This window comes from Hesperophylax consimilis, chromosome 27 (assembly GCF_061612785.1).
Source record: "Hesperophylax consimilis isolate HC1 chromosome 27, BYU_Hcon_1.0, whole genome shotgun sequence".
Classification (NCBI taxonomy): domain Eukaryota; kingdom Metazoa; phylum Arthropoda; class Insecta; order Trichoptera; family Limnephilidae; genus Hesperophylax; species Hesperophylax consimilis.
In genome coordinates, this window is record NC_142862.1 from 4,329,448 (window position 1) to 4,351,053 (window position 21,606).

Here is a 21,606-nt window from a genome sequence, read left to right on the forward strand (position 1 = left end):
TAGTATCTTCCACTCTTGAACGTGCCGCAAATATACTATATATTATTTTAATTAATTAATTGTGAAATAACACAAATTAATCAAATAAAATTTATTTGCGCACGCCGGGTTCGAACCCGCGACCTTCGGAATGGCAGTCCAATGCGTTACCACTGGACTATGCCGGCCGTCATAGTACCATATTTCTTATATTTTTCATAAAATTTGTTTTTTTTTTCTTTATCAAACGAATGAGATCTTTTGAGTACCACTTAGGAAAGTGATTTTTGTTCGTTTTGAGGGGAACATGAGAAGAGATAATTTGGTAGAGTATACTGTAAAACTGATCGACAGATTGATCAATATTTCCCTGATTAACGAATTCCCAATCAATCTCACGAAGATAGGTATTAAGTGAATAATAGTCGGCTTTATAAAAGTTTGGTCTTGGAGCGTTACGGGTTTCTAGATATGGTAGAAAATTAATAAGAACATTTATTTCTAGAGCAGGGTGGTATGGATCTTCTTTGCTTAGTGGAGATGAACAACGTATTACTGATATGTCTTCTTTATCTGATAAAATGAGATCCAATATTTGGGATTGGTGATTCACTATTCCGTTAAATTGTTTAAGATTACAGAATGATAGTGTATCGATGATGTCAGAGGCGATTGTATTTGTGTTTGTGGTGAAAGGTAATAAATTGTTTGTTTCATCGGTAATCCATTGAATGTTGACTTATTGAAATCGCCAAATATTAAGATGTGTTGGTTTGGTGTTGTTAGGTACACATTCCTAAGATTGTTTAAAAATGAGCTTACAATAGATTCTTCTTCAGTTGGCGGTAGATATACTGTGCAAACATTCAGTTTGATACTCCTGTTATTATGGTTTATATTGAGTTGGATCCACAAGTCCTCCGCTTGACATTCCCAATGCACCATCCTCTTCGCCTCTAGTTTTCTTGATACAACAATCATGACTCCTCCTCCATCTTTTTTGTTTTGTGAACTCTATCCCTCCGAAATACTTCAAACCGGTTATCTACTAATTCCGGGTCACAGATAGATTCCTTTAACCATGTTTCTGTTAGGCTTACTAAGTCATAGTCGTTGATAAGGACGTTTTCGTATATTTCATCATTTTTTGTCCTCATTCCCCTGATATTCATACACATGCAGTTAATCAGTCCTTTTCTTTTGAAGTCATTTAGTTTTGTTTTTATTCCTTTGACGTTTTGGTAGTAGCATTTCTGTTGGTATTAAAAAAACTTTCAAACAATCATAATAATACAAATTAAATTATTACAAAACTATTTACATAACAGAAATATACAAGTCAATTAATTTTCGATGACGTCCATTTTGGGATCACAAAAAGTTTCAAGAAAAATTAAATATTCGAAAAAATCTTTTCCATGCACAGAACAAAATATAAGTTAAGCATCTTCCCCATTACATAATCATTCTGTATCTATACGAATACTATATAAGATGCCGTATCACTAATATGTCATATCAAGTATGTCTTCTTGTGTTACAACACACAGAGAAGGCGTTTCTTTTCATATTTCGTTGTAAAACTCTATGAAGGCATAATACAAAATTGTTTAAGTGTAAACCAAGGTACCAACACATTCGTTACTTACTTTGAGTTCAGTGTTAGAAATAGTTCTTTACTTTTGTTTTTGTTTTCCACTTCCTTCTGTCAGCAGGTGTCACGATCTTTATTGTATCGCCTGATTGATGTTTTTAGATCAGTGGGTCTTTGGTTTTTCTTTGGTCGTTTGAAATTGAAAAAAGGAGGCCTATGGTCAAAGCCAGACTCCAACAGGCTCTCGGAGAAGAATAAGTAAAGTTCTAGATGTTCACTAGAGCTCTCTTGTAGTTATTTTTTCCCTCAATGTTTCCCTAAATATCTAACATCTTTTCAGATCGTTTTTTTTGTAGTCTTGTCCCGCAATAATATCTTTTGCATCCTCCTTAACACTATCCCTTATATTTGTAATATATTCCACTATATATAGTGTATCCTATTATTATAAGGGATAGTGTATCCCTTATAATTGTAATAATATCCATATAATATCCATAATCCCTTATAATATCCATAGTCCATATCCGGGATAGTGTTTTATTCATTTTGATTTTCGATTTATTAATTCTACTTATGAGTAGATATATATACTAAAACTTACATAGTCAGAATCAACGTTCATAAACCTATTCAGTGTATGTGTATATGCATTAATGACTAGTAAAAATTTTAATGTAACTTTTGTGGTGTTAAAATATTTAGTGAAAAAAAAATATATATGCCACTAATGTTTTAAATTATAAAATTCAACAAATGTTTGGTTCAGTGGTTTTTCTCAGGATCCGACCAACTACAATAGCAGTTCAGTGAAATCATGACTTCCTTCAGGTGCACTGCAATGTGCAGTGTGTAGAACTAGGTTTTAAAAGTTTTGAACGCATTTCAATACTGTCCATGAAAATTCCTAAGTTAAATATTGATATTGTAGATATCTGTCAATTATTTCATTTAAAATTTTCAATATTAGATTTGGCTTTGAGATATTTACAATATATTACCCGGCTTCTAAGGCTGGCCGCATACATACGTTTTTCGTATTCGATTTCCGAATTCGTTTTCCGTATTCGGACATCCGAATGCACGGAATCAGTAGAAAATACATTAACTGCCGCACACGTTCGTTTTAGTTCCGAACGGAACAAATTCCTTACGCACGTTTCAAATGCAAGCCGGCACGTTCGGAGAAACCGAATGGAAAAAACCTAATGACGTCATGTGGAACGCAGCTATTACATACAGTTTGTTTGTGCCGACGCAAACGTACGGAAATTTCCGTTCGTAATTCAGTGTTGCCAACGGATCTTGACCTAATATCGCCGTTTCTCATACATAAGGTAAATTCTCATGCGTAAAGGGAGGGGGCTAGAGAATTTCAAAAAAATAAAATTTGTCCCCAGAAAATAAAAAAAATTCGTGGGGGGGGGGGGTGGCTAGAGAATTTCGGGACACCTTTTAAGCTACTTCACTTAGATTCTCGCTCTGAGTAGCCTAAATGGCGATATATCGCCCTTGTTGGCAACACTGGTACTGACGTTTATACATTCCGAATGAAGAAAAACGAACGTTTGCGCTAGTCTCACGGAATTCCGAATACGGAAAACGAATTCGGAAATCGAATACGGAAAACGTATGTATGCGGCCAGCCTAAGGGTTAAATAAAAATAATAATTTGTTAGAGCAAGCCATTAACTTTAAGGTTTTTTCTTGATTATGTGTTAAAGACAAAAATATTCCCTGCACATTTTCTGTCATTAGATGCGTTTCGATAAAATATATATTTAGTACCTTCCTGTTATATGGATAAATACATAATTTAAATATAAAATAAAAACGTTTATGTATTTATTAGCTGTACTCCACCACTCATTGCTGTGGCTCAGTCTATCTGTGCACATAGAGAAACAGATAGAGCTGTTTAAAAATAACATATTTTTACCTGTCACAGGTCACATCTATATAATATATATAAAAATACACACGTATTCGAATGCAAAGTTGTGTCAAAATTTGAAAGCAATCGGTGAAGAACTATCGGAGATTTAAGATTTTGAACAAACGAACATTTACATTTTTGAAATATATATTTCCCCGGGGACTTATAAATGGTTTGGGGTAAAGTTTTGGGGTTGTGAGGCCCTTTTTAAGCTATAAAATTCCGATGTAAATTATGTTGATGTACCTCATAAGGTTCAGTCAGTGTTAGCAATGTAAATTCTCGAATATATTTAGTTTACGACTTGATTACAAAACATCGACTTTTTCTACTTTACTTGAATATAATATGAATGTATTGTATATTTAAACCTTTCTTAAGAAGTTTTCTTTAGATAGTGATTCTATCAAAATCCGTAGGGAAATTTAGAAGAACTAAGCGCACAAACAGACGCTAATATTTTATACTATTTAGAGATTGAACGCCCGTAGGGTTGATTTTTTTACATAATGCGGAATATAATTAATACCATTAGGTACCACAAGCTTACAATTTCATTTATTTATCATTTTACTCCCGTTATAAAGACTTCCAATCGGAGAAAAAAAGATAGAGAACTTATGAATTTTATCAACTCGTTTTGCACCTCCAGAGTTCAACAAATCCACTACATATGTTTTAGATCTATTTGAAAACAAAAAAAGTATTAAAGTCAACAGGCTTATAATACAACATTATTGAACTTGTTGTTATCTACGACATTGGAGTATATGTTTCCAAAACTTTGGATGCGTTTCATAGGCGCGTAATACTGTGACGTTGATACAATAACATGATAGCATGTTATTGCATTAAATATTTTTTTAAATGAATAAACAAGTTTCTCTCATCCCAGTCATTTACAAAACAATGAATCTATATAATTAGGTTCTAACCTAATTATATAGTTTAATTATTATGTAATTTATATAAATAAAACAAAAAAACCTAGGTTAGGTTCATAAAATAAGTTTTTTTGTTAATAAAATCTTGGTTTTACTAACTTTTCGGAATCACTAAAAATTGAAATTGGGCGGGGGTCATACAATAAGTCGTTTGAACTTGACCTAACCACAGTTTTAAAATGGCTTTAAAAAAACTATAAATAAACTGCAGAACTTAAAAATAAAATTATCAAATTTGATTAACACTAAAATAAAACATATATATATATTTAAACGGAGTTCTACGAATTAAACAAAAAAACAACAAATAAAAAAATACGTCATAACAATAACAATTGCTAAAAATCAGTGGTTTTTTAATCTTTAAAAATTATTTTTAATTTGTTATTAAAATAATAAGTTATATTTTTCGCTTTGCAGATGATTGCGTTAAGCATAACGGAGGTGTTACTACGGTTCCTGTTAGGCCTCCTGACAATTCTTTTCCTGTTCGGGAGATGGGAGGATGGATATTTCAAAAGAAAAGGCATCAAGACTCCGCCGATTCCCTTGCCCTACTTTGGCAATTTATTAGGCTGGCTATCAGGCCGAAAACACTACAAGGACATTTTGAAGGAGGCTTACGACTCTTTCCCGAACGACAAGTAAATCTTTTAATATGATTTTTAACTACCCGCACGGAAAAAAATGAGTGAAGTTAGTTTATTTAAAATTTATTTATATTATTGGTTATCCAGTTACAAACGGGGTTGTAGGCCGCTTCCTACGAACTTTTATTAAATTTCCAATATATCGGCAGACGTGTTTATGCACCTGCATTTGTCTTAATAATATACAATGACGAAATGCGGAAATATTAGGATTTTTGTGAATACGTGTTCCGACATCGTCATACTTTACTAAAAGTTTACTACGAAATTTATCAATTCATTCGTTGAGGGCCTGCAATTCCATTTTTAACCGGATTACGAATAATTTGACGAGATTCTTAATCAATTAGCAATATTCAATATAAGTTATTTTTCTCAATGCATGATCGTGCCAGTAGACTTCCATAACAGTGCTTTTGGAAGTTTTGAAATACCTGGTTACCCATCACGGATGAAGTGTTCGAACCAATATTTTTTGGTTGTATGCAGGTAAATCACGCAGAAAAAAAGAGCTACGAACTCGAGAATGTCAGTTGACATGACATCGATGATTATTATCAGGTGAGTGAACATCCTGAACATGTGGGAGTGACTCTGAAGTAGATACGGAAAGAGTATAACTGACTGAAAAGTTAGCGACCGTCGCGACGGTGAGTTTTTGATTTAGCGGAACATCTCTTGTGCAAGTTTATACATACTATTCCTGTTTTTAACCTTAAGTGATTTTGATATGTTTCAGATAGGTACTTTGGATTCAGAGAATTTCGAAATAACGTGATTATCTTAAGAGATCTGGACCTTATTAAAAAGATAGCAATCAAGGATTTCGACTACTTCGCGGATCATAATGTATTCATGGACTGGGATAGGGAACCTCTCTTCAGTAATAACTTGGTTTCACTTCAAGGTAAAACAATTAAATTTATTTATAGATATTTATTTTACATACAATGCACTTCATCAAACAGGAAATGAACTGAATAAGTCTCTGGGGTGCATTCATAGTAATTTTCAGAAATCAAGAAATTTCTGATGGGTTTAAATGAAATTTTTGAAGTGAAGTCTTGTGTATGGTCTGCAAATCTACAAACTTTGGATAACAGATTCAAATGTACTTACAAATACGAAATGTGAGCTTATGAATGATGCTTCTGCTTGCAGGACAGCAATGGCGCGATATGAGGTCTACATTGAGTCCCACCTTCACCAGTTCCAAAATGAAGGGGATGTTTGAGTTTGTCACTGAGTGTGCCGAACAACTGTCCAACTACTTGATGGAAGAGATGAAAGAGCGTGAACATAAAGGTAACAAACACTTGATAGATTATTTAGGATGGTTCATCTTTTCTATTTTTATTTATGAACTTACAGAAATTATTCTGCACTCCAGGTCATGTCTTTTTGATGATGATCTAAAACTATTCTTGGAAAAGTAAAACTTTCAAAGACTGCATTCAACTCCCGAGTAAAAGAAGTCAGATTGATTTTAATGTGTCTAAATGTATGATTCCTTCTTTCACAAGGGTATGGGGCATGTAATACTTGGTTTTACCGGTATAATGTGATCGCCTGAAGTTTAAAAGTTGTCTCCACCATGAATGCTCTTGGTATTATGTTTGATAGTAGGCTGACGTTTCATGATAATATTTAAGCAACTTAATTGAAAATGCTGGGTTTCGTCAAACTTACAGCGGGGAAATTGAGAGACACCCGAGTATCAAAGTATCTCATATAAATAAATTTATATAACACTTCTAAACAGTTAAACGGTGTTACAGTTACACATTGAATGAAGTCTGTACAAGCTTTGTTTTAAAATAATACTTTCTAAAAAATAATAATAATAAACTCTGTTTGAATGAACTGGCAACGTTGCTTTTCGCGGTCCGATGCATGCGCGTTTAGTTTGTCCGCCAAAATTTAAAGTAGCAGAATTTTAAATTTCTTCGGTAATCTCTTCATAAATCGTGATTTTCTTCATAAAATGGCCGATTAACGATCATGTTAGCATAATTCAAGATATTTAGGTACTGCTTATTTGGGATTCGTCAGTTTTAGTCAAATTATTATACAATAATTGTATTTTGAAAATTTTGTTTCATTTTAAAGTGAAGTTATTCCTGGCATCGTATATTTAATTTGAATTTGACGATGTGAGTTTAACGATAATTCCACGAAAAAGATGTTTTTGTAATGTTACAAAAACACCATATATGTATATGAGGGTGTGAGGGCGTGTTTTTATATGAGGGTAATCATGTATTCTAACCTCAAACTTCAAATTTTTTTTATTTTATTTTATGAACGAGATAAAAAGTAATAGTTTTCTTGCAGATTCCCTAAATAAAATATTTTTTGAATTTCGTAAATTGTGACACTTTTTGACGTATTTATTATCTATCTAACAATATTTAAATGTTTTCTTGTGTTTATTTTTACAAAATACGTCAAAAAGTTTCACAATTTACGAAATTTAGAAAAATATTTTATTTAGGTAATCTGCAAGACAAGTGTTGCTTTTTAACGGCATCTTCAAACACAAGAAATAAATAGCATATTTAAAATATTTTGTAAATATTCCGAATTTTCCAATGCTTTAGGTTTATACAACAACTAACTATCCTTTTCAGCTGTATAAAAACAGTATGTAAAATTTTTGTGGCTGTTATATATAAGTTTGGTCAATTTAATGCTTCTATGGAAGAGGGGTCCTGAAATATTTTATCTTATATTGTAACAAACAAACAAAAATGTACTTATATAATAAATGTAATAATAATAAATTAAGTTTATTAGTAAGTCAAGGTTTATTGCTAACAGTATGGAATATCTACAGTCTCTGGTGTCTAGGATGAACCAAGTATGTATGAAGAATGAGTTAATGTTGAATGTAAGTAAGCCTAAAGTCATGGTATTTGAAAGAAAGAGTATGGAAAAAGTGTGCAATATACTTGTGAATGAGGAATACTTGAAGCAGGTGGATGAGTTTGTGTATTTAGGAAGAATGTTTACGAGAAATGCGAAGGCTGACAAAGATATTGGAAGAAGGTTAAATGCAGGTAACTCCATCAATGGGGGACTGAACGCAGTTGGTGCTAATAAAAAATCGTCCAAAGAAGCGAAGTTAGCAGTCCACAATGGAGTACGGTATGGTACCTACCCTGATGTATGGAAGCGAGGCATGGAACTGGCAGAGAAAGGATGAAAGTAGATTGAATGCTGTTGAAATGAGATCCCTGAGGCGTATGTGTGGTAAAATCATGTATGGTCGTGTGAGAAATATGCAGATCCGCTAAGAGTGCAAGGCTGATTTAAGCGTAATGAGTAAGATTAGGAAACGGACGCTTAGATGGTTTGGGCATGTAGAGCAAACGATCGAAGAAAGGAGTGTAGAGAGGACATATGATGCAAATGCGAACGGGAGAAGAAGTCGGGGAGGCCCGAGTAAGATAGTCGATGCATAAATGTGAATGAGACTAGAAGTGTGTGCCAAGATTGAGTTGTTTGGCGGTCTCTCCTCTCTGCTTACCCCTGCGGGGAAATGGCGTGATGGTTAGTTAGTAAGGTTTTTATATTCACGGTTATTTATCAATATTATTTACGTTTTTTAACAATCTATTTTTGAAAAAGCATTAAAATAGATATTTTGTTTTGTTTTTAAAATAATAATAATTTTTTTAATCGAAACATTGAATAACGAAGTATTGAGTGTAGCTGTTTTAATTTTTATATAAAAAAAGTTATTTTTTACAGTCAAGGGCCTCGTAGAAGTTGAACTGAAAGACCTCCTCACGAGATACTCCACTGACGTGATAGCCACCTGTGCATTTGGGGTCAAGGTAGATTCTTACAAGGAAAAGGACAACGAATTCTATACCAACGGAAAGCAGACTATTGGTTTCTCCAAAACGACGATGCCTAAGATGTTGATGTTATCATTTCCCCTATTGGTTAAGGTAAGTAATTCCTTAAATAAATAATCATCACAGTGGTTTGTGCATAAATAACTCTTCGCTTCCAACTTTAATGTTTTAAGCACTGGTCAATACTAAAACACAAGCATGAGAAGTTTTCGGTATGGACAGTTGATTTTGTTAATAAGCCTTGAACATGTTTTGATTTTATTGTAGCTATTGAAGGTTCCCGTGCTAGCTGAACATGTGGGTTCCTTCTTCAAGAACATGGTGCTATCTTCCATTGAGACAAGGGAAAAGAAGAACATTATTAGGCCGGACATGATCCACCTGCTCGTAGAGGCCAAGAAGGGCAAGTTGAACCACAAGGGGGAGGGAAATAGCGACGACGCTGGCTTCTCAACTGTCCAGGAAACATTCTTAGGAACGTCTACCGTCAATAGTAAGTAACAATAATTATTTTTTATTGAATTCTAAACCCCGTTAATTAATGCTAAAAACGTGGCTATTTTATGGTAATCCTGGTTTCTCACTCAAAGGGTTATAGTTTTTTAATGAACTGTAAGGATATAAAACAACGAAAAAATTACCAACGCAAACTGATATTCTAAATTATAGAGACTCTATAGAGGTTCAAGACTGCTTTTTAATTAAACTTTTCGACAATCAAAACTGTTAAAACAACTAGTTAGTTATTTATTATTCTTCTTTATTCTTTTAGTTATTTTTTATTCTATGACTGAACATCTTTAGTATAAGCTATTTACTGAAGGATTGGTCGGCAAGTTAGTACTTGTGACTGATTGTGTCGTGGATTGACGACGCGTATGGTACATTGTTCTACACTCCCATCTCAGATAGCATTCAATGACTTCCAGAGCAGAAAATCTTGGCATTTCTGAGAATTAAACATACTTACCCATAATGTGTTTCCTGTCTTTGTAGAATGGACAGATGAAACTCTCGTAGCCCAGGCTCTGGTATTCTTTGTAGCTGGTTTCGACACAACGTCACAGGTAGAATGCTTTATAAGCCACCATTTGGCCATCCAACCAGATATCCAGAAGAGGCTGCAGGATGAGGTGGACGAGGTTTTTGCCAAAAACAATGGTAAAGTCTCCTACATCGATATTAACGGGATGAAATACATGGATATGGTGATTTCAGGTATTTGGGAAATCTATTTATTTAAGGAGAAAACACAGATACAGACAGTAATGAAAAGATAATTTTGTAAAACAATAACTTGAGAATTCGCTTGCATCCTAACTATTTCTCACAGATTGACTAATGTACTAACATTTATTTAATGTAATATTTATAATAAAATGTTTTCGATAGCTCCGGTTATATTTCTCTTTAATTCGCTGTATATGAAACATATTACAATATATCTAACAGCGAACTGTGTGGCTACACTTTCTTTCGAATAATTACTTAATTATTCAATGAATAGCTCAAGTTAATGGCTGAATTGTTGGTACTTTCAGAGCCATCCAGGTTTTCAATGATTTCCAGAGACTTTTCATTCTAAACTCAGGATAACCGGATAAACAGACTTTTGATTGGCAGACGCTTGTTTACAAAATATTGGTAATGGAATAATTTATTGAGTTTTGTCATTTTACAGAAACTATGCGGCTATGGCCAGCACTCGTAAGGCTGGATAGGAAATGTGTTAAGCCATACACACTATACCCCCTTCAAATGAATCAGGCGCTAAAGAAGTCAAAGTAAAATGGAGCAGATTTTTTTTTATTGAATTTCAATATTAACGGTTCTTAAACAAAAATTTGAAAAAGAAAAATCAGAAAGAGATACGGTCACATCTAAGACTTGAACCCAGGACCCTAGCTAATCCATGTCTCTATCAGTTGAACAGTTGAGATATTGGCGTGAGATTGATTATTACATTAATAGTTATTGAAACATTCCAACCTTATTTCCAGGTTGGCATAAATGAACAAATATGGATCCCAGTTAACGCCATTCACCATGATCCACAGTACTATGAGAATCCCACCAAATTTGACCCGGAAAGGTTTTCAGATGAGAACAAAGGAAACATAAACTCAATGGCCTACATGCCTTTTGGGGTTGGACCGAGAAACTGTATTGGTAAGTTTTTCGAATTTTCATCCTTCAAAAAATTTATTTAAAGAGTGGTAAGAAGAGCCAAGAGAAACTAGAAAAAACGAGAAGAAAAAAGAAGGGCAAGAAGGTGAAAGATGATGCAAGACGAGCTAAGGTGAGCCAAGGAGTGGCAAGAGGAGCCAAGAGAAACTTGAAGAAATAAGAATAATCAAGGAGTGGCCAGAAGAGCCAAGAGAAACTAGAAGAAACAAGAAGAAAAAACAAAAAACAAGAGGTGGCAAAAAGAGCCAAGAGAAACTAGAAAAAAACAAGTGCAGACGAGAAGAGCCAAGAAGAGCAAGATGAAGATGAACCAGGAACAAAGAGTCAAGAATAAGGAACACAACGCTCAATCAATTCATTTAATCATGCCCGTCCTAAATTCAAGCATTGACTTATAAGGTTGCCATGTACACATGTAAAACTCCAACTTCCTTCGCATTCTCAGAGGAACTGTGTTCAAATTTCTAATAAATCAGTGCTCCCTAGTGTACCGGTTTTACCGAGACAGAAATGTTCTTGGCTGGAGAGGTAACACTTAATTTAAAGTTTTTTTTCATTATAAGTTTGTTTATTGAAATACGACTATTTCGATCGTGCGCAATTGACGAAAATTAAATTAATTTTCATTTTGTTTTTCAGGTTCACGATTCGCCCTGATGAGCATAAAGGCCATAATGTTCTTCTTGCTCTCAAAATTTGACTTCGTCCCAACGGCCAAGACCCAAATTCCGCTGAAAATGTATAAAAATTACCTTTTCATGGTACCAGAAAGAGGATTCTGGGTTGGATTGAAACCAAGGACGAAAGCGATCTAACTTTGGAGAAATAATCAATTGTTTACAAAATAAAATCCATATCATGTTATTTGTTTATTTCATTTATCAACCTGCTTCAGAAGAATGTTAATAATGAATACTTGTGATTTTAAAATTAAGGTTATTTTTTTATTTATTCACATTTAAACCCGCTAAACTACTTATGTATTTTGTCAGCAGGGACATAGAGACAACATTTATACACTCATAAGATACAATTTGAACGGTACATAATTACATAAATTGGTTACATTGCAGAAAAGTTTAAATAGCAGCATAAAAGCCTTATATAATAAGCAAGTAAAAATAAATGTATGAACAAATTAGTATTATCAACAAGTACATCAATAGTTTCATAAATAGAGGTAGGTAGTCAGGTATTACAAAATAATTGTTTTTCCATTTTCTAAGAATATGAATTCCATTTCAGGGGCATCAGTATAGATCATTATTATCCAATAACCATTTCCTTAGATTATATTTAACATTAGCAGTATGCATGTTATTATTTTTAATTGTCATTGGTAATAGGTTAAAAATTTTGGGTACTATATAGTTTAAAGTTCTTTCACCATATTTATTAGTACATTTCGGAACTACCAGTCCTTCAATTTGAGTGAATCTTGTGTTATGTTCATGGCAAACACTTTCCCTATACAATGAATCAGACAATATAACATGTTGACTTACAATATTATAAAACAATAATCCTCTGACAGGTAAAATATTCAGAGACTTGTATATTAATTTAATGTTACTTCTGTGTTGATTGTCATATTTATGGATTAACAATTTTATGATGGAGTTTTGTAATGTTTGTATATAGCTTATATTAGTTTTACAAGAATGTCCCCAAGAAGTAATTCCATAACGTATAGTGGATTTAGCCAGAGATAAGTAGATTAACTTTAAAGTACTTATAGGCACGAAATATTTTATTTTATAAATCCTACCCACAATAGCTTGTAGACGTTTACAAACATTAGCAATGTGTACATCCCATTTCATGTAGCAGTCAATAGTAACACCCAAATATACATAACTTTTGACAAAATCAATGGTTTCACATGAACAGGGCTGTGCAACATTTTTATGTATGCAGTCAAATGTGTGTGTATACAATGAAGGAATTACATTACATCTGGCGTGTGGAGATCTGATGTGCATAATTTTAGTTTTTCTGGCGTTTATAAAGAGGCCTGCATCATGCGACCATTTCAGTAGGGCAATAAAATCATATTGCATAAGGTTCATTGCAGTAACCAGATCTTCGTGCGATATTACGAGCGCCGTATCGTCTGCATATACAAAATGTTTAACGAATGAAAACAATTTTCTCATAATTGAGGCATAAATAATATAAAGGGTTGGCCCTAGAATTGACCCCTGTGCAGCACCTGTTGAGATATATTTTCTTTTGCTAAATTTTTTAAGAATTTTACTCTTATTTGTCGATCAGTTAGTAAATTTTTTAATAAAACTAGCAGCTTTCCTCTAATTCCTATTGCCTCCAGTGTTTCTAATAGTTTATTTGTATCAATGGTATCAAATGCCTTAGAGTTATCTATGAATAAAACCAACACTTGTTTTTTTAGATTTAATTCATAATTTATGTGATTTGAAAATTCCTGAAGCAGCATTTCCGTAATTTTTTTCTTTTGAAATCCATATTGGTTGGGATCCAACAAAGAGAAAGATTCTAGATATTTTTTAAGTTTTATTGAAATGTATTTTTCAAGTATTTTTTCTAGGGCTGGCAATATGCTTATTGGCCTATAATTTTGAATATCTGTATGTTTGCCCCCTTTGTAAATTGGCCTAATGATGCTACTTTTTAGTTCATCTGGTATTACTGCTTGCGATAAAATAATATCGATAAAGTGTGTTATAACAGGCCCTAAAATATTAATATGTGTCTTAATGTCAAACATTCGAATGTTGTCAATCCCTGGTGACTTTGAATTGTTTAATTTGCTAACAATAATATTGATTTCTTGGCAGGTAGCTCTGGGTAGGTACATACTATGTTGCACTTCATTCGGCCTGACAGTCGATGCTAAATAATCACATTTATGTATCATAGAGCTAACACTATTTGTAAAATATTCAACAAACTTATCTGCTAAAAACGGTTTCTTCATTATTCGTATTTAACATATATTTCGAGATTATTTCGTCACAACTACTTTTGGACTTGCGTCCTAATAATTTATTTATTTCATCCCAAGTTTTTTTTGTATTTCCAAAATAATTTTTGAATTTATTGTTAAAAAAGGTAGACTTACATTTAATAATTTCTTTTGTCACCTTATTTCTGAAAGTTTTATATTCCAATTCAAAGAATTGATTCCTAGGAAAATTCTTCCACCTTCTGTACAATGAATCTTTTTTTTTAATGTTTTCTAAGATATTAGAAGTTATCCAAGGTTTTATTGACAGATTTTTTTTTGGGTTTATAATTCATAACGATTTTTCTCTGTTCATACAAATTCTTAAAGTTGTTTTTAATTTTACTATATAATATATTGCAATCTTGTTCCTCAAGCAAGGAGTGCCACTTAAAATTATTAATGTTTTTGTCGATTTTAAATTACGATAACGTACTTTGTTCATTAAATTTAATAAAATTAAGGTTATTTATATGAAAATAGATTAATATTAATAAAAAAACATACATAATAACGACAGTTTTCAAAAGAAAAACATAAAAAAAAATTCCTGCTGAAGGTAATCCAGCACTCCCTTACCGATTATTTTAAACACAATGTCTCGATGGATATGTATTAAAGTTAAACGCAATGTCTCGATGGATATGTATTAAAGTTAAACGCAATGTCTCGATGGATATGTATTAAAGTTAAACGCAATGTCTCGATGGATATGTATTAAAGTTAAACGCAATGTCTCGATGGATATGTATTAAAGTTAAACGCAATGTTTCGATGGATATGTATTAAAGTTAAACGCAATGTCTCGATGGATATGTATTAAAGTTAAACGCAATGTCTCGATGGATATGTATTAAAGTTAAACGCAATGTCTCGATGGATATGCATTAAAGCTAGTCTATTCAAACGCAATGTCTCGATGGATATGCATTAAAGCTAGTCTATTCAAACGCAATGTCTCGATGGATATGCATTAAAGCTAGTCTATTCAAACGCAATGTCTCGATGGATATGCATTAAAGCTAGTCTATTCAAACGCAATGTCTCGATGGATATGCATTAAAGCTAGTCTATTCAAACGCAATGTCTCGATGGATATGCATTAAAGCTAGTCTATTCAAACGCAATGTCTCGATGGATATGCATTAAAGCTAGTCTATTCAAAAGCAATGTCTCGATGGATATGCATTAAAGCTAGTCTATTCAAACGCAATGTCTCGATGGATATGCATTAAAGCTAGTTTATTTTAAACGCAATGTCTCGATGGATATGCATTAAAGCTAGTCTATTCAAACGACCTTCTGTCATTCTGCTGCGATGGTTTTAATAATTTTGATTCTTGTAGGTAGTGGGGGGGGGGGGAGCACGCTATCATATTTATTTATTTTCTTACTATTATTGTGCTTCTAACATTTTCCTTTTAAAACTTCCCATAAAACCTTAAGAATTACAATAATAATGGGCATTCCCAGAGAAAACCTACATTACGATAACGTACTATTTAATAAAATTATCTGATCGTAGAATCATTTCCGATTTAACGTGTTTGTATAAAATCATTAATTAAGCAGGTCTGTTACAAGACAGTACCTACCATATTATTGTAGCAATTCTATATCAACGTCCCAATATCACACTCCTATGCGACGGATTCAACAGCTAGGAAATAAATAATCTGATGTTTTTGATATATTTAGTACATCAATTTCATTATATAAGCATACCTTATTGAAGTTTTTTTCATCAAGTAGGGGAATATTTTGATAAAACTATTTAAATTGACAGTATTACAGTATTTTGCATGTTAACAGAATTTTGTCGGCTGAAAGAAATTTTTTTTTTTTAATTTTTTATATTTATTTTTTGTACCTACTGTGTGAATCAAATTAAACAATATTTTTTTAATATATGTGTTTTAAACAGTAATTTCCTACACTATTTACGAGTGTAATTTCTTAAATATTGTTATATATGTATGTAAAAGCCTTAACAGGAGTAAAATACAATGAAATAAAAATAAATAAATAAATACTGCCCATGCACTGGGTTGACTTTTGTAGACTTTTTTCAAATCTGCACTTTTTAAAAAGGTGTTTAAATTTTTTTTTTGTGAGCTTCACGATTTTTTATTTTATTCATTTTGTTTTATTAAATTTGACCTAAAAAATTCTATCTTCGGACTCGGTTTACTTAAAAACGAATGCTGAAATCAAAAAAGTTAAACCACAAATTCGATACGAAGTACTTCGAGTTTCCAGACGCCGTGAATAGGTTTATTTCTTCACTGGTTGAACTAAATATTTCAATAAAGTTTATCGAAAAAATATATCGCGATTTTTTCAGCGTAAAATAATTTTTATGAAATTAAATGCAGCGGAAAAGAAATAGTTTCGTTTCGTAAATTTCTAATCACAAAAAATCATAAAAAATTTACACACAACAATATTTAATTATTTATTTCACCGTTGGATTAGTTACTCCCTACCACCCCGTGTTCGAGGGGTAAAGCTGGATGTCGTGGTTTCAAATCCCGGCGTGCGCAAATAAAATTTATATTTTTAATTTGTGTTGTTTCACAGTTAATTACTTTCAATAATATATTTGCGGCATTTTCCAGGGTGGAAGATACTCTCATCATCGCGCTGGTGTAAGACCATCAATTCGTAAAATGTGCGCAACAGAAAATAATGTTAGTTACAAAAGTAAAATAACTTTATTAACAATAACTAATTACACATGTTGTGTTATCATATATTTATTTTCTTGGCTTTAGACCGACCCAAAAGCCATCCCGTGCGGTCAAGGTGAAAGATTCGTTCTTTATCTGAAGTGGATCCTGGGTGCGTGGAATCTTTACTAGTTCAAAATTGCGGAGGAGGTGGTAAATACAGGCCTTGGCTTCCATCAGGGCGAAACGGGAACCTGTAATAAAATATAATCGAATGATAAAACACAATGATCTCTTTAGGTAATGAAATGGGGCAGTTGAAAAATACAGAAAGAGGGACAGAAATACAGACACAATAATAAAATAGAGTATGGTAGACAAGATACAAAAAATGATAATATGCTAATTGTAAACCGTATTCATAAACCTGAAACGCCATTTAGCAACTTGTAGCAAATATAGAAGACACATGCTCTATCATTCACAAATTACAGTAGCATCCTACCAAAGAGAATTCTTTAGAAGCGAGCAGGAAGAAGGAAAGATGGGTGACCTAATTGAGATACTTGGAGGTGAACTTCGTACTCTATTTAGGACATAAAGAGTTGTGAAGGAGAAGGAAGGTTCCTCTGGGGCTAAATCAAAACTCTGAATATTTGCAAGAACTTACCAATTTTCTAAACATCCACATATCGTCAAGCTATCGTCAAGATCAACCCGACAAAGCGAATTTTTGATTTGCACACAAAACTAACATTAGAAAAAATCCTGGCAGTAAGTCAGTTCTGTGTAATACACACATTTGTAATATTGACATTCTTAGCAACCTTCGGCGGTATCGAACCAAGAACGATCATAAATTAATGCAGGAGTTTAAAATGTCAGGTAATCTAATATCAGGAGTATCTCCTATCCTTATCCTCCTCCTCCTCCTCCTCTCCCCTTTACCTACTTATTAGTTTTAAGGCATAATAAAGCTCGTTAATTTCCTACAAATAAGTACATAAATTGATGAGCCGAAGGTTCCTTCATCAGTATACAAAGTGAACTGTATAGGCATCCTGATGAAGAAACTTTTGATGCCGAAACATGTTGATAATTTTGATTATATAGTGGATTAAACAAAGTTTATTTAATTAAAATGATGCAACACAGTGAATTTACATTTGTTGAAGACGACATTTTTATATAATTGATGGTGGTAATTACACCCAGAGGAATCATTGTGAAAACCATTTCATTGTTTTTGTTTTGAAACGTTATATTTTAATGAGTTGATCAACTTACCGATGCAATTTCTGGGGCCGGTTCCGAATGGAAGGAAGGAGAATGGCTTTATGTCTCCCTTGTTCTCGTCGGAGAATCTCTCTGGGTCGAAGGTTTCCGGGTCCTTATAGTAGCGCGGGTCATGGTGGATTGCGTAGAATGGAAACAGAATTCCCTGCCCGCGTTTGAGCTGGAAAAAAAATGTGTAATCTCGATACCTTTATCTACTTGTGTCTTGGCGACAAAAGCTTCAACCAAAAAAATCTCTAAAAAAAGCCTCTAAAAGAATCTCATAATACGAGGGTTGTCCAAGAATTTTGAGACCTTTGTCATTTGCGGCGGTATGGACAAAAAATATTTCTACGAGTAGCTTGTAACGCGTACTTCCCGCTCGGATCGGGTGAGTAGTTTATTTATGAGCAGTGGGGTATAACTCCGATCAAAAATTGGAACCGTGAATTCTGACGTCATATTGTTGCCTAACTATATCCACCAATGAACGACTTCAGAATAAACGATTATATCATGCTAGCTAGAATTCCATTTGTTTAACTTATCAATTAATGATTTAACCTGTATTTATAATTTATTGTATGACTGAATTAATTCGTTCCATAAAAATATTCAGTTCACAGTAGAAATAGGAACTAATTGTAGTTTAAATTTCCTAGTCCTATCCCTTTTCATTATTAATAATAAATTCAATTTTAATATTTATAGAAAACCTACCTTTACCGATACAGTTATTAATAGTACTTCAAACCATCCCATTTCCCATAAACATTCCGCTATCTAAAATTACCTTTAATATTGAACTCTCTGTAATCAAATTTATCGCCATAAATACCGGATATTTCCATACCTTAATTGATAAAATCCTTGTAAAAAAACAATGACTCATATTTTCTAATAATTTCCTGTACAATTGTATCCCCAACATCACAGTAAATAAAAACCAAGGTTGACGTAGAATTTTATACATGAATCACTTTTCATTTTCATATGTTTTAAAATTTCGAACAGAAATTAAAGTCGCTTTTTATACCAATAATAAAATAGGTAAACTTTTAATTAAGTCAAAGGATAAAGAAAATAATTTAAGCCATTCTGGCATCTATAAACTTAAATTAAATGATTGCGAAGCATTTAACATTGGTAAAACTGCAAGAAATGTTCAAACGCGGGTAGTTGAGCACTTGAGATGCTTAAACCACATGGGTTTTTCGGAATTTGCAACACATTTAACAGATAAAGATCATTAATTTAATAAGCCGGTAAAGAAAGTGGTATTCAAACAAATATTTTATTTTAATTATTATAAAATAAAAATGTTTAATGTGTAACTGAGGTTTTTTTATTTTCCTGTCGTGTGATTTTGGAAATTTCAAAATTTTTTATTTTAGGCTAATAAGTAGGTTCCGAATACGAATTGTACACTCTATATATCGGCATATCTACGGTTAAATAGAGGACCAATTTGTTTCATACAAAAAGCCCGTGAGTATATTGAGTGGTTTATTTATGTTTATGAGTCTGGTGTGAGTGGTTTATTTATGAGTCTGGCTGTGCCTGCTGTTAGAGATGGACGCTTCGCTGTCGTCTACCGCCAAATGCGAAGTACGCTATTATTCGCCTTCTTAACTATGAGAATGGTGGAATTTATGGCGATGTAATTTTAGGAAGTAGGTGTTGAGTTCTCGAGAGGTACAACAGATGTGCATGACAAGGAAGGTGAGGGAGGTCTTCTCAATTAATTACGCATTGTTGGAGAAAATTCAGGCTAAACTTCATCAAGACCGCCCTCTGACATTCAGGGATCTCGCAATTTCGATTCCAGAAGTCATTAAGTCAACGATCTAAATCGTTATTATGAAACGTTAAAAAACTTAGAGGAGCGTTAAAGGGAGATTGAGCAAGGGCGTTTGTTTGTTGCATGACACACCCGCCCCATAGAGCAAATGTAACCGTGAGATGTCCTTAGCCACCCGGTTTATAGCCCTGACCTGGTGCTCACTGATTTTTATCTCTTCCTTCACTTAAAGCAACATTTGGCCTGAAAACGCTTCACGACCGACGAGGAAGTTCAGGAAGAGGTGTCAAGCTGGTTGCGGACCGCGGCGGGAAATTTTTATAGCAAATGGATTAAGGAACTTGTTCCCCGGTTCAAGAAGTGCGTTGAACTTGCCGGGAATTACGTAAAAAAAGTAGTTTAGATATAAACCTAAAAACCTGTTTAGATATAAATTTCCTGAATTTTAAAACGAAAATGGTGTTTAATTTTCGGACAACCCTCGTACATTAATTCAAATTTACTTAACATTATTTTCTTACCTGGTAAGATTGTTTGCTAGAATCATTTGCTGGAGGTAGATTGTATGATTTGGTGCATTTCCTGTCAATCATCACGACAGGTGGCCAGAAGCGGAGGGTTTCTGGAAGAAAACAATGCCACACTGAAAACCTCGAAATTATGATGTTTTTTCATGCGTAACCGTTTCAATAGGTGTTTAAGTGTTTAAGTATTTAAAAAAGCGACACTAGATTATTAAGAACAAATAAGTTGATTTATTTCTGAATATATGGGGTAAGTACGCTTTCTGGTAACTAAACTTTTGTAAAAAACGTTTTTTCATCGACCTACCTAGTCAAAGTCAGGCATTCCAGTCAAGAACAAAAAAAATATTGGTAGTAGCTATACCCCCAGCCAGTCAACAATATTAGGAGTTGCATAATTCAGTACAACTCCTTTGGGGTGTCTCCACATAGTGGAACTGTTTTCCAGCGTGCTACGGACGAATGCTCCGTATCGCAAATACTTCAGTAAACTATTACGAAAAGTTGAATACAGACCTGTCACAACCATGTCCATGTACTTCATCCCCTGCAGGTCATTGTAGTTGAGTTTGCCCCCGTTGGTTCTGTCCAGTTCATCAATCTCTTCTTGCAGTCTCTGTTGGATGTCCTTGTGCAGCGTCAGCTCGTGGGCCATGAAGCTCAGAAGGGCCGAAGTGGTTTCAAAGCCGGCAAATAAGAATAGTACGGCCTGGGCAGTCAGCTCATCGTCGTTCCACTCTGAGGGTAATCAAACAAATGTTTGTATAATTAGGTCTAATCCACACAGTATTTACGAATCAACCATAGGTGCATTTAGAAAGCTTAATCTTGGTGTAAAACATAAAATAGATCTACTACTTGATCTAGAAGTGAATTCACGTGAAAAAAGTGTAAACTTACGAGGGAAAGTGAAGTGACATACTGGAGAAATTTAGTAAAATAGATTTAAATCGAACACTTGGCGCTCTTTCTGTACGGCAAGGAAACCTGGCACAAAACTAAACATTAGCATGAGGATCAAATATGGATAGTAAAAATAGGTGATTCTTCAAAATAACCTGGACATCGAGGGAGAAACAAGAATTGTAAACTTATTATGGCTTTACTTTTTTTAAAGATCAAATATATTCGTCATATATACATCACGCAATTATTGATGATCTTAGTAAGGGGAAGATTGATCGAAGACGCCACAACTTAT

General features: G+C 33.5%; 2 protein-coding genes across 2 annotated transcripts in view; one reads left to right on the top strand and one right to left on the bottom strand.

Moving 5' to 3' along the window:
• Positions 1 to 638: 638 nt before the first annotated feature.
• On the top strand, positions 639 to 12,017 carry LOC149410498 (cytochrome P450 9e2-like). Its single transcript, XM_089648258.1, has 10 exons — positions 639 to 675; positions 5,843 to 6,010; positions 6,265 to 6,408; positions 8,857 to 9,059; positions 9,234 to 9,459; positions 9,963 to 10,184; positions 10,648 to 10,750; positions 10,864 to 10,870; positions 10,967 to 11,135; positions 11,793 to 12,017. The coding sequence occupies exons 1-10, from the start codon at positions 639 to 641 to the stop codon at positions 11,966 to 11,968; spliced, it is 1,455 nt and encodes a 484-aa protein (XP_089504384.1). The 3' UTR covers positions 11,969 to 12,017.
• A 4,814-nt stretch (positions 12,018 to 16,831) lies between these two features.
• The window catches only part of LOC149410499 (uncharacterized), a 54,750-nt gene continuing 49,975 nt past the window's right edge, over positions 16,832 to 21,606 (bottom strand). The window contains exons 17-20 of the mRNA XM_089648260.1: positions 20,922 to 21,143; positions 20,403 to 20,503; positions 18,093 to 18,261; positions 16,832 to 17,059 (exon numbers count right to left, since the gene is read on the bottom strand). Coding sequence (XP_089504386.1) covers positions 16,893 to 17,059; positions 18,093 to 18,261; positions 20,403 to 20,503; positions 20,922 to 21,143 — 659 coding nt within the window. The 3' untranslated portion in view covers positions 16,832 to 16,892. The remainder of the gene's footprint in view (positions 17,060 to 18,092; positions 18,262 to 20,402; positions 20,504 to 20,921; positions 21,144 to 21,606) is intronic.